Source organism: Opisthorchis viverrini (assembly GCF_000715545.1).
Source record: "Opisthorchis viverrini unplaced genomic scaffold opera_v5_55, whole genome shotgun sequence".
NCBI lineage: Eukaryota > Metazoa > Platyhelminthes > Trematoda > Opisthorchiida > Opisthorchiidae > Opisthorchis > Opisthorchis viverrini.
Window position 1 is genome coordinate 1,423,134 of NW_008751709.1, and position 13,229 is coordinate 1,436,362.

At 45.3% G+C, this 13,229-nt stretch overlaps 1 protein-coding gene across 1 annotated transcript in view; it reads right to left on the minus strand.

Moving 5' to 3' along the window:
* The window catches only part of T265_03633 (hypothetical protein), a gene marked incomplete at both ends in the record, with an annotated part of 31,056 nt that overhangs the window by 11,227 nt on the left and 6,600 nt on the right, over positions 1-13,229 (minus strand). The window contains 5 exons of the mRNA XM_009168168.1: positions 455-628; positions 1,251-1,507; positions 3,670-4,165; positions 6,489-6,638; positions 10,866-10,955. Of these exons, the coding sequence (XP_009166432.1) occupies positions 455-628; positions 1,251-1,507; positions 3,670-4,165; positions 6,489-6,638; positions 10,866-10,955 (1,167 nt within the window). The remainder of the gene's footprint in view (positions 1-454; positions 629-1,250; positions 1,508-3,669; positions 4,166-6,488; positions 6,639-10,865; positions 10,956-13,229) is intronic.

The window sequence follows — 13,229 nt, forward strand, 5'->3', positions numbered from 1 at the left end:
GACTGGCTTCTCGATTGTTTCAAATTTGGAAATTTGAAACCCAGATTTTGTCCTTTAAGTGGAGCCAACCTATGCCAAAGCGCCGAGAAGCACCGTACAGCTGTTTCACCCTATTCGGGATCATCAGCCGGGCGGTCTCCCTGAAGTTTCGTTAGACGTGCACTCTTGATTATTCTTAATAAAGAGGAAGCAGCTGTGCACTACTTCTCGGCTTTTCGGTATTGATCAACTTCGCCAATGGGACGAAAGCTCGACTGAAAAAGAAGCACGAGGGCCGGGATACCGCCAGGTTCCCCAAGCCTAGACAGGGGAAGTCGAGAGGCAGAGATCGGGTTCGGACCACGGACCTTCTGGTCAGTAAATTCGCGCTGTAACCACTGAGCCATCTCGCCTATCTCGTTGAAAGCTGATCATAACTTAACAAGCTTAGCCACAAAAAGAAACAAATGGTTACCTGTAAGAACTGATCGTTCAAAGTTGGATCAATCATCCGACCCGCGACCGCTTGAGATGAAGCAGAACCTTTATTTAAGTCGTTCGATTCTTTGTCCCGAAGAGATGCCTCTAACTGATCGATTTCCTCTTGATTCGGTCGGTACAATTGCCTGGCTGCTTCATCTCTTGTGTCCTGAGGAAGAAGGTTTTATGGGAAACAAAATTCAACAAATAGACATCCGACAAAGAGGAAAACTCACTCAACGAGGAGCAGTGATATACCTAGTAATCGTGATACGATAATTAATAAACAAATATGGTTCAGCTGCAACATCCTTTCGGTGCCTACCTGGTATGCCACCCGAAAGAAGCACGAGGACTGGGATACTGCCAGGTTGTCCAAGCGTAAACAGCGTTATGATGTCGGTTACCATGTTTATACCACGAATAGGTAGTGGTAGTTGTGCGCTATTGTAGCGCTTTGCATACTGGACCTATCCATACATGGATCGATGATGTAGTAGCCAAAAACAGCTGATTGGTCTTGGCAACCTCATGCTCGACAAAATCCGACTTTTTGACGGCAGCTAACGTACCACAAATTCAACCGTACGATAATAATAATAATAATAATAATAATAAGCTGTACATAATAACGTGCAAAAAAATAGGATATAAAGCTCATCATAGACTGAAGTGAAGCTTCCGAACAGAGTGCAACAGGACCCAGAGTCAGAGTTCCTACCGCAAACCACTGAGCTACCCTACCCAATTCACGGACCTGGTGGTAAGTCGATGTCATACGACGTACTTACCACAATCTCCACTGACCGTCCGGCAAAGTCTATACATAAGTGCGTTCCCTGAAGTCTGGATGCGTGGCGAAGTGCGCGGAGCTCAGCTAAACGTTTCGCAACCCGTTCACGCGCTTCGGGGCTGAGCCAAGCAGCGGCGCCACCACTACCCTCGGATACGAAGTAGTCCATCTCGTCATCCAGTACACGTGTTCGGCGAGCGGTTGTAACATCGTATTCCAGTAGGCGGTCACGGTTAGCCAAAGCTGCTGCCAGACCTACAAACGTGAAGCCAAAGCTCGGTGTTCAAACTGATGTAGGTGCTCACATCTTCCATTAAGTACGACTGATCACGTAGGTAATGAAACTGTTCATATCGAAAGAAAAGGTTGGTCAAAATCCGGCAACTTCAATCGAAAAGGAATGCCCATCTTTAAGCTGATAAGTTTTCTAAAACTAGGTGCCGGCACCCAGGAATTATCATGGCAACTTTGCCGGCGGATGAGTATTTATAGCCTATGCACTCCAGCGGCAAACGTGATACAGCGTTACGAAAGTTACGTGAGAGCACAGAATATACAGGAGCACCATAAGCGTTAAGCAGGCTGGGATTCCAGTACATGTTCAATGACGTTCGCCTTCTAAATTCATGGAGGAAGGATGAACAAGGTTCACTTCCCTGTTCCAAGAATTCCTACAGGGAAGTGACTTGGAGGGACGTGATTGGGGAAAACCTTCGACTGACTTATATAGACCGACCAGTATAATGAAACTAGTGGAGGTTGCCGAGCGAATTCATTGGTCTACACTTTTCCACCACTAAGGAGAGTCTCTGTCAAGGAGCGATGACAGGAAATTAAGACCTAACCAAAATGGACGACAGAACTTAATGTCCGAACCAGGTTCCGCATAGACAACACACTTCGCATATGGCAAAGGATCCGATCAAACATGACGACCATATGTCTGTCATCTACAAAACCGACTGCACTCAGTGCGACAGGTTATACATGAGACAAACAAGTAGGCAACCGAAGATTCGAGTTAATCAATATAAGCGGCACCCTCGGGTCAATGTGGGAACGTTTAGCGAGCTAACGCAACTTGGATGGGACCCACTCAGCGCCGCACTGACGATGTCACCTCGATTGGTGATGAAACGTTTGCAATCCAACTGCCGAGACCGGAGAACAGGCCAACAACCGATAGGACTGTCATAGCACTCCACTTACCAGTTGAGAATCATCAGGTGAAATTTGATGGCGTGCATATGCTACGAGAAAATTTTGGCATACATGCAAACTGCTGTTGTAAGATCCACATAACCACGTCACGTGTCAACAGGTCTGACAAAGTCCGGTTATCGGCCGTTTAGTTCAGCTAGCATCACCAGGTCAGGCACGACAAATGAACCACAGGATATCATCCACCCAAATCCGAAAATCAATGTGCATGACCTCAATCCCACCGATCACGTTGGCTAGGTTTTAATTCCCCTCATTTTTCCTTGAGAGACTACCTTTATTGGCGGAAAAGTTTGAATGGTCCGACTAATTAACTAGCTCTGTAACTCGCAGCATTTAGCACCTCACAGCGCCTATCTCCTTTGCACTGACCGCGAAGGCGATGTGACCAGAGTTGGAAAGAGGACGCTCAAACTTATCAACAGTCTGGGGAACTGTGAAAATCACTGTTTTCAATGATCATCAGTGCTGAATACCAGCACTTTACTACCACGTAGCCACAGTAACTAATTAGTGAGTAAAGAAAGAAATAGAAGGGAAAGGACCTAGCGTTGGCCTATCAGGGATATTCGAGGACCCTACGTTCAGTCAAGCAACATGAGTGCCATTGACTAGGGTTCGCCTTCAGCTCTTTAACGTCAAGATGCATACAATCAGACAGTACTTCTTACTCAAACAAGATGTATCAGTTGTGCATTTCATCTTGCACAGCAAAGTCAAACTATAAAATGCGAGAACTACTGTCAGGGCGTTTCATTATTGTTATAAGCCATCAGTACTTGTCATGTCACAAAACCCGAGGGAGATACCAACCACTAACTTCCTAATGTTATCTAAAAACTAGGGTATATTTACTGGTTGTTGGACCCAGTGATTCACTTTTACTCAAACAAGACAAGGGAAAACATTCCTACTTTAAATGTACCGCTTCAGTTCGCGTGATCCTATCAAAACTTCTCTGCAGAAAGCTTTTCTTTCTTTCATCTTTTGTAGCCAGTGATTTTGCATGTGAAAAAACATGTCCGGAACAATATATACCGGTGTAATGTTGTGACAAATGGGTCATAAAATGTACACTGCATAATTATTTTCATAGCGGAAGGGGCAGAACAGATGGTGTTGCATGAGGACAACAAGCCCAAGCACAGCAGCGCTACTGACAGACACTGAGCCACATGGCTAGGTCACAAGCAGACTGTACTTGCCTTCTTCCAACCGTTGCTGTGCGTCCTCCTTCACAGTATGCACCTGGATAAGGTCCCAGTCTTCGTCTTCCTCCTGAGAGTTCTCATCATCGTAGGATCCTGGAACGTCGACTGCGTTCGCCCGCTTGGCGCAGGATTTACGGCGATAAGGAGGAGTTTGGGTACCCGGTGCCCATGGGGCATGCAAAAGGCGATTTTTCAGCTTCACTGCCTGCTTGGTGCCCAAAGCAATTTTATCCCGCTCTTCCTTAGAGCAAACAAGTTTGCCACAAAAAAAGCAGGGGCCGGAACCTTCCTGTGCACAGACGATGCGACCACAACTGGTGCAATTACTCACAAGTTGGTGTTTGGTAGCAAGACATTGACAAGGATGACGCCCAGGCAGCAGGGAAACGAGATGATCGCCACGAGCCCCTTCGGTGAACAATGGATAGAATTTGGGTTTTTGTTTCTTCCTGAGGCCAGAAGAATCTGTTTTCACCCTGTCCTTGGAAGTAACAAGAAGAGAGAGGTTCAATCGTGGACTTTTTCGTTACGTTTGTGGAAAAGAAAAAAACATGATTAGGTTGTCACCAGTTAGCTCCATAATTATGGATTGACGGCATCGATCCGGGTAAGTTGGAACCTCTGACAACTGACCCGCCTTCCTATGGGGTACATTTTCTGGTGGGCGGCATTCACTTACATCGGATGGCCTGTAATCGTGCAGGACAACTAGAGATGATTGTCCTTCCCCCTAAGTACTGGCTCAAGGGGATATCGTCTACCCAAAAAGCTGGATGATTTTAAAGGTTTGATTGTCGGCAACAGTAAAATCACGAGTAGATACCATCTAGTTACGTCTGAGTTCCGAGAAAATGCACCTACTCGTTCAATGCCACCAGATTTTTCCCCTTAACCTACCTCCACTTCCATGCTGTCACTAATTGCCTTCCAAGTGTGATGTGAAATAAAACCCGGGGAGATCACTCGGATTTCTACAGAACCTATCTGTCTATTTCGTGAACAAACTCAGCACCAAAAGGGCAATCATGAAAGACGTTCAGCTTAGTGCTATTTTGTAGCACTTTATAGCACTACATTATCAGATGCGCAGCGTTCTTGGTTCAACAATGTCTCTCCACTTGTGAAAACGTCGGATGTTCGAGGTTCATCGTTACTGGATATACAGCCAATTCGTTGGTCAGTCTCGATAAAACTTGGTGTATTTTCAATCAGAGCCTATGTCATGCCTACAAAACGAATGCACTTATCCAGCCCTGGAGGAACCAACTCAAAGGGTCTGTTGTATGGGGAGTCATTGGTGAAAGGAAGCTCATGATGGGTATGCCAACGATTGATCATCCCGTCCATGATGACCGCGAGCACAGTTCGTAACATTTTAGGTATCAAATCATGTTTCACTGGCTTTATAGCCCACGATATTCCCAATCTTGTAACCAAAATGATGCGAATTGAGTGCATCGTTCGAATGTAGCGTCCTTCCAGAAATTTAGGGTGAACAGACGACTATCCACTCGAATCTGAACGCACGTGAACTCATCGCTCAGTTAGACTGCATTTACTGGATTAAATCGTGTTTTTGGTGTCAAAGGAGCCCAAGTCGACTTTCAGCGTGAGGAGTCACCAGGATTACCAAGAAATCGACGCTCCTGAAGAACAGTGTGACTGATTCGTGTTTGCTGCGGGTCGCCGTTCATTGATACTTCTACAATGAGAGTAAAAACTGGTGACCTATTGGTCTCGATTACGGGGAGACGGACGCAATGCGGGAAGATCAGCACGAAATGATCAGCGATGGTGAGTTGAGTTAATTTTTTGTAGAGGTTTGGTACTGGATGTTTCTAGAGGGCCTCCAGACGAATGCTTGCGCGTTTGAAGTAACCGGGAATGTTTCGAAACGAAATTTTTTTTAACGGTCAGTAGGGCTAATGTTTCGCTTTTGGCACGGAAGCTTCTTCAGGTCAAATGAATACGTCACTAGACAGATCGGGTTTTAAGACAGTGAAGAGGAGCTATTAGAAGTGGTTTAGGCCTGAAGCACACAGCCCCCCGTAATCTCACCCATTCTGACCAAATTACTGTAGTACCCATGAACCCACACAGATCAACAAAATTTCCAAACGGCACCTAAGAGAAATCATCAACTGAAGCGTCCTGAGTCAGATGATCAAGGACCTAAACCTATCCAAAATGCTTCTGAATCAATCTCGACTAACGGGTCATTGGACTCAGACACCCGTACTAACCGACACAGTTTATTCGACACTAAACACTGACCTAGCGTGTTAGTCGGAGACCTTGCTGACAGGCTATCCGACCCTGAAACTCGGCCAATCTAGTGACCTGCTACCTTGTCCTAATGAGGCATTTTTCGTCAAAAGCGAAACGTTGCCCAGCTATAAATCCACTGACTACTTACCAAACCCTTCTGAAACGATAACTTCCCAAGCAATCCCAAGCTTTTTCAAGTTGACTGGAAATAACCCTAGGGATATTCATTAACATAGTAGAGAGGNGATAAGGTCCCAGTCTTCGTCTTCCTCCTGAGAGTTCTCATCATCGTAGGATCCTGGAACGTCGACTGCGTTCGCCCGCTTGGCGCAGGATTTACGGCGATAAGGAGGAGTTTGGGTACCCGGTGCCCATGGGGCATGCAAAAGGCGATTTTTCAGCTTCACTGCCTGCTTGGTGCCCAAAGCAATTTTATCCCGCTCTTCCTTAGAGCAAACAAGATTGCCACAAAAAAAGCAGGGGCCGGAACCTTCCTGTGCACAGACGATGCGACCACAACTGGTGCAATTACTCACAAGTTGGTGTTTGGTAGCAAGACATTGACAAGGATGACGCCCAGGCAGCAGGGAAACGAGATGATCGCCACGAGCCCCTTCGGTGAACAATGGATAGAATTTGGGTTTTTGTTTCTTCCTGAGGCCAGAAGAATCTGTTTTCACCCTGTCCTTGGAAGTAACAAGAAGAGAGAGGTTCAATCGTGGACTTTTTCGTTACGTTTGTGGAAAAGAAAAAAACATGATTAGGTTGTCACCAGTTAGCTCCATAATTATGGATTGACGGCATCGATCCGGGTAAGTTGGAACCTCTGACAACTGACCCGCCTTCCTATGGGGTACATTTTCTGGTGGGCGGCATTCACTTACATCGGATGGCCTGTAATCGTGCAGGACAACTAGAGATGATTGTCCTTCCCCCTAAGTACTGGCTCAAGGGGATATCGTCTACCCAAAAAGCTGGATGATTTTAAAGGTTTGATTGTCGGCAACAGTAAAATCACGAGTAGATACCATCTAGTTACGTCTGAGTTCCGAGAAAATGCACCTACTCGTTCAATGCCACCAGATTTTTCCCCTTAACCTACCTCCACTTCCATGCTGTCACTAATTGCCTTCCAAGTGTGATGTGAAATAAAACCCGGGGAGATCACTCGGATTTCTACAGAACCTATCTGTCTATTTCGTGAACAAACTCAGCACCAAAAGGGCAATCATGAAAGACGTTCAGCTTAGTGCTATTTTGTAGCACTTTATAGCACTACATTATCAGATGCGCAGCGTTCTTGGTTCAACAATGTCTCTCCACTTGTGAAAACGTCGGATGTTCGAGGTTCATCGTTACTGGATATACAGCCAATTCGTTGGTCAGTCTCGATAAAACTTGGTGTATTTTCAATCAGAGCCTATGTCATGCCTACAAAACGAATGCACTTATCCAGCCCTGGAGGAACCAACTCAAAGGGTCTGTTGTATGGGGAGTCATTGGTGAAAGGAAGCTCATGATGGGTATGCCAACGATTGATCATCCCGTCCATGATGACCGCGAGCACAGTTCGTAACATTTTAGGTATCAAATCATGTTTCACTGGCTTTATAGCCCACGATATTCCCAATCTTGTAACCAAAATGATGCGAATTGAGTGCATCGTTCGAATGTAGCGTCCTTCCAGAAATTTAGGGTGAACAGACGACTATCCACTCGAATCTGAACGCACGTGAACCCGGTAGACTCACCGCTCAGTTAGACTGCATTTACTGGATTAAATCGTGTTTTTGGTGTCAAAGGAGCCCAAGTCGACTTTCAGCGTGAGGAGTCACCAGGATTACCAAGAAATCGACGCTCCTGAAGAACAGTGTGACTGATTCGTGTTTGCTGCGGGTCGCCGTTCATTGATACTTCTACAATGAGAGTAAAAACTGGTGACCTATTGGTCTCGATTACGGGGAGACGGACGCAATGCGGGAAGATCAGCACGAAATGATCAGCGATGGTGAGTTGAGTTAATTTTTTGTAGAGGTTTGGTACTGGATGTTTCTAGAGGGCCTCCAGACGAATGCTTGCGCGTTTGAAGTAACCGGGAAATCTTTGTTTCGAAATTTTTTTTAACGGTCAGTAGGGCTAATGTTTCGCTTTTGGCACGGAAGCTTCTTCAGGTCAAATGAATACGTCACTAGACAGATCGGGTTTTAAGACAGTGAAGAGGAGCTATTAGAAGTGGTTTAGGCCTGAAGCACACAGCCCCCCGTAATCTCACCCATTCTGACCAAATTACTGTAGTACCCATGAACCCACACAGATCAACAAAATTTCCAAACGGCACCTAAGAGAAATCATCAACTGAAGCGTCCTGAGTCAGATGATCAAGGACCTAAACCTATCCAAAATGCTTCTGAATCAATCTCGACTAACGGGTCATTGGACTCAGACACCCGTACTAACCGACACAGTTTATTCGACACTAAACACTGACCTAGCGTGTTAGTCGGAGACCTTGCTGACAGGCTATCCGACCCTGAAACTCGGCCAATCTAGTGACCTGCTACCTTGTCCTAATGAGGCATTTTTCGTCAAAAGCGAAACGTTGCCCAGCTATAAATCCACTGACTACTTACCAAACCCTTCTGAAACGATAACTTCCCAAGCAATCCCAAGCTTTTTCAAGTTGACTGGAAATAACCCTAGGGATATTCATTAACATAGTAGAGAGGTGGGTTGTGTGTCAGCAATCCTATTTCCACTTCTGGATGAGTCAAACTTCACCATTATTATTATTATTATTATTATTATCATTATTATTATTATTATCATTATTATTACTATCAGCACTAACTGTAACACCAATGACGAAGAGAACAATCTAAGCATCCATGAGACGTTCCAGAACTTGTCCCGAATCTCAATTTTGCTCTGAATAAACCTGATACATTAATTGGTCAATAATATGCAAGTAGATTTTACGACCGTCTCCTGGAAATGTGTTAAGGAAGAATGTATTCAGGTGCATAATGAAGAGACGTCGATTTTGGGAGTTCGAACGATGACAAGTAACTGGAAATGAGGAGAAAATTACGGATCTCGTAACAAAAACTCCCCATAGTTAAGGCTCCAAATATACATGCAAATACATGCCACATCATTCAACTACAATCAATGAACAGTTGATGTCCTCGAAGAGTTGCACAAGGTGTTTACACATAGAGCCAACAACCTAAGACAGTTGTTAAAGGACAATGAAGCGAAGTATGACGGTTTGCTCAAGAGCGTGTTTTACTGGGACTTACGTAACCAACCGCTTACGTGGGGAGACTTTCGTGGAACCGGTTCTACGAAAGCTTCACTCAAGCCCTTACTCAGTCACGTTCTTAACTTTCGTCTCTCCATAGAGAGAAAACGGGACGAGATAAACCAATGGGTAGTGTCCCTGATAGATATGACCGTGTCACGTAGCCAATGGTCCTTTCGCATCAAAGCTATCGCCTTCAAAGCGTTCTGCCATTCTGAATAGACCGATCTGCTTGTCGCCAGTGCATAGTCTGGGCGATCGTATCCAACGCGTGGCTCTCCTTTCCCAATTTCCTCCCTATCCTCGGTGAATGAAGCTGTAGCAGCTGGAACCACCGCACTTTGGTGCACGGTCCATGAAGTGAACTGAACTGAATTCAACCAAGGTGGCATTCATTGTTTGTCAGCACTGAGTTCGTAACGCGAAATTTGTGAAAAACGTTCCACACAACCATATTTCTTTAAGCAAGTCTTGTCATTCCACTCTATACGATGACTTATCGAAAAAACATGCGATTGCAGCTTTGCACCTTTCGGGACGAGTACAGAGCAGTTCAAGCTCTTCTCAGTATAAACCTCGCGACGCCAAAATCGAACAAGCCCGGCAAAGGTGACCAGGGGAATATGTTGATCTTCTTATAAGGTCCGGTGAAAATATCATCACCACTCTTCACAAGCTGTTGCCTGAACTCTCGAAATAGGTTGTTATCTCTATTGGTTTTGAAGAGCACTCTAAACTCTCTACAAGAGGATATATGTGTATGAGAAAATCCACCGTTTGCAGTCATAAGAATGTGCGGCAAAAATTGATCACATAATGGTTGCGTGACTGCAGATTTCCAGTTGTTAAATAGCACAGTTATCTACAGCTCTGCAGAGTAGTCCCCAGGGGTGGGAGGCTTCCCTTACTGGGTCGTGTTGAGTTGGTCAGAACAACCGATTAGTACAAAATCGTTTCTGTGAAAACGCACTCTATGAAACTAAGCCAACTAGCCCTGACTGTAGAGTTGGATCGCTACCTGCAAACGATACAAGTGTAACATCACAGCAGTCTGTAGTACAGTCTGTAGCAGTCTGTAGTGGTCAATCTGAGCAACATATCAAGTATAATGAAGGACCTCGTGGAGCTTGTTACGGTAAAACACCATGGACAAGTACGGTAAGCGATGTTCCAAACTACTGGTGTTACATCTAATAGTGAAAATAAACAACACTTAAGTTTCACGACGCAATTCATTGAAATCTATCAGGCAGCCGAAACAGCCCATCTCCACTGACTTGAATTCGCATGCGCGCAATACTGGAAACGGAGGCACAAACGTGAAGCAAAAAGCTAGACTGCCAACCCATTCCGCAAATTTGGCTCAAAATACAGATGTTCTCAATCGGACGGCTCCGGAAAGGCTCGGTCAACTAACATGCCGTGCTCTGGCTAAAGGTTATCGGGTGGACACAGGAGGATCGGTCATGTGTACGTGGTCGATCGTTTGTACTTTGTGGTCAATCATCTCAACTGGCACGTAGGCGTGCCATGAAAAGCTGAAGGCCGCGGTTGTTTTAAAGCGACTACAAGCTCCAAATATTTTTTCAGTAGGCAGAGCATTACTACTTACTTCATCGTCTTTTGGAGGTACCTTCTCTTGGACAGTGGATACAGTGAGATCACATGGTGCATTTGGATTCGTATTTATTTTCCGATAGCCCTGGAAATGAATGATCGGAGACATTGCGATGAAGTGCTACAACAATCCATTAATTCGAAGACTCGGTCGACCCTTCGGAATAGTGACAAACAATTCCATAAATACGGAGAGATCATGAGGAAAATACTTGTTTTGTCACAGTCAGCAGGCGAAGAGGCAAAGTAGAAGGGAGACCAGTGAAGAACAATAAAATAGGTCTAACAAAACAATGAAAACCGATGTGCCGTGTCTCTGAATAACAGATAAGCTATGCCTTTGAGTAGCGACCAGTTGAGAGATCCCTGATCGCGCTTTTGGGGTTTCGTTCCAAAAGGAGGACATTCACGTGGCAGAGCACATCACTGTATGGTTGATAGTCAACTTCATATAGAACAAACCACAGTCAAGACATCCTGGCTCATCCTCGAGGTAAACGCCTGAATTGACCGCACGTAAGCTCAGAAGAGGATTCATGTCCATCCTTGCCTTTCTATCAATCCTAACTGGGTTTCCGCAACCCGGTAGTCTTCTGACCATTGTGTACCGTTCGGTATAGCGATTAAACGACTGAAGTTTCATGTGCACAAAAATGAAGAAAATGTCGTCCTCTGAAGTCCTAGCACGAGTTACACTAGGATTTCGGCATGGTATAGTGCTTTTTTGGTTCCATGGGAGTACAGTGACTCAGCACAGCAGGCGAATAACAAACATTTTCAAGTTATTTATCTCTTTTTGGATACCTGGGAATAACAAGGGGGGTCACCAAGCAGTGACTGGCCACGGTATGAATATACTCTTCAACACAAGAGCATACTCATCCATATTCATGGTGGAAACGTTTATTGGAGCTAAAGTTTCCTCACCCTTATGAAGAGCATTCTTCCAAGATCCATAAAGTAATCCTTGGTCGGAAGGAGTGGTCTTCATGTGGGTGAACCGATTTTCTTTACAGTCACCATGCAATATTTTGTGCTTGGACGGTTGCAACCCGAGGCATCCAGGAAGCCAGCTCATCTTCACACGTCAGCAAGCTGAGATTGGGTGGAAGATACCTTTCGTGCTATTGTATCTAAGCTGCCTGCTACAGAAAGGTAAAAGCGATATCGTCCCTAAACACCTACCACACGGCGTTATTAGTTCCTTACAGCAAGCGCACAAACGAATGTGACCTCTTTACAATATAGCTTTTTTCGGAAGGTGCTGGATAAGAAGTTCTTTCAAGTGTCAAGATTTTATCAATAAAAGCGAAATGCTTCAACAAATACAGCTCAGTCAATTCGCCCAGAAGTGTGAAAAATCAGTCGAATTATCAGCGATATCGTCGACAAATAGGATGTTGGTTGTGTCACCCTTTCATTGCGTCCCGGTGACATTTTTGATGTTGTTTGGAAATTGTTTTTGCCGACAACCGTAACTGATTCGCCTTTTTCACCCACTCCAATCATCTACACTGTTTCCCAGTGAAACAACCTCCTGAGTTTTATTGCTTGTTATAACTGTTATACATGACATGTATACTGCAATACAAGTCAGCTGCGTACTGGAACCTGAGTGGATAATTTTTAGACCAATGGCGTGGACGGCTAGCGTGCCATAGACCCATTCTGGGCAATTCCAGTTGAAGCGTGATGACAGATAAGAGCAACTCGTTTTCCACATAATCGTATCTATTGGACACAATTTGGTCTTGTTTTGAGAGGCACTTGCCAAGACGACTGGTTTCGAATTGGTGGTGACAACTAACTTGGCGGGGGGGGGGGGGCAAGTAGTCGGACCGCGACCGCAACAACTTTTGAGGGAAATCTTACTTCAGCAAACCCAGTTCCCCGTGTCGCTCCATGGTTTGTTAATGTATGCCTTTGATGAAGCCGGAGAAGTGTATCCTCAGTAAACCGGAAGGGATTACACCGGAGGCCTTGTAGCTACCCTTTTGCCACATACATGATTGTACAGGTCATCGCCACTCGCTGGACCATGAGAACTATTTTTTTTCCTTGCACTCAAATCACTCCACACAACCGCGACCCATTTGACTATACAGCTCACAGTCAGGCCCTCGTTCCCAAGACTCGTCCTGCCGCCACTACACATACAATTTATGGCCCACAAAGGTGACTCAGCTGACATCGACGGTCTACCCGCCGATAAGGTAACAGCAAGCCTTGTGCTGACACCCACGCACACACAGACGTTCCTACATATAGGACAACACCACAACAATACAACACAACTCAACGCAGCTTCGCACGTCACCCAACTCGGAGTAGAGCCGCTTGGGACTTACAACGCCTCACT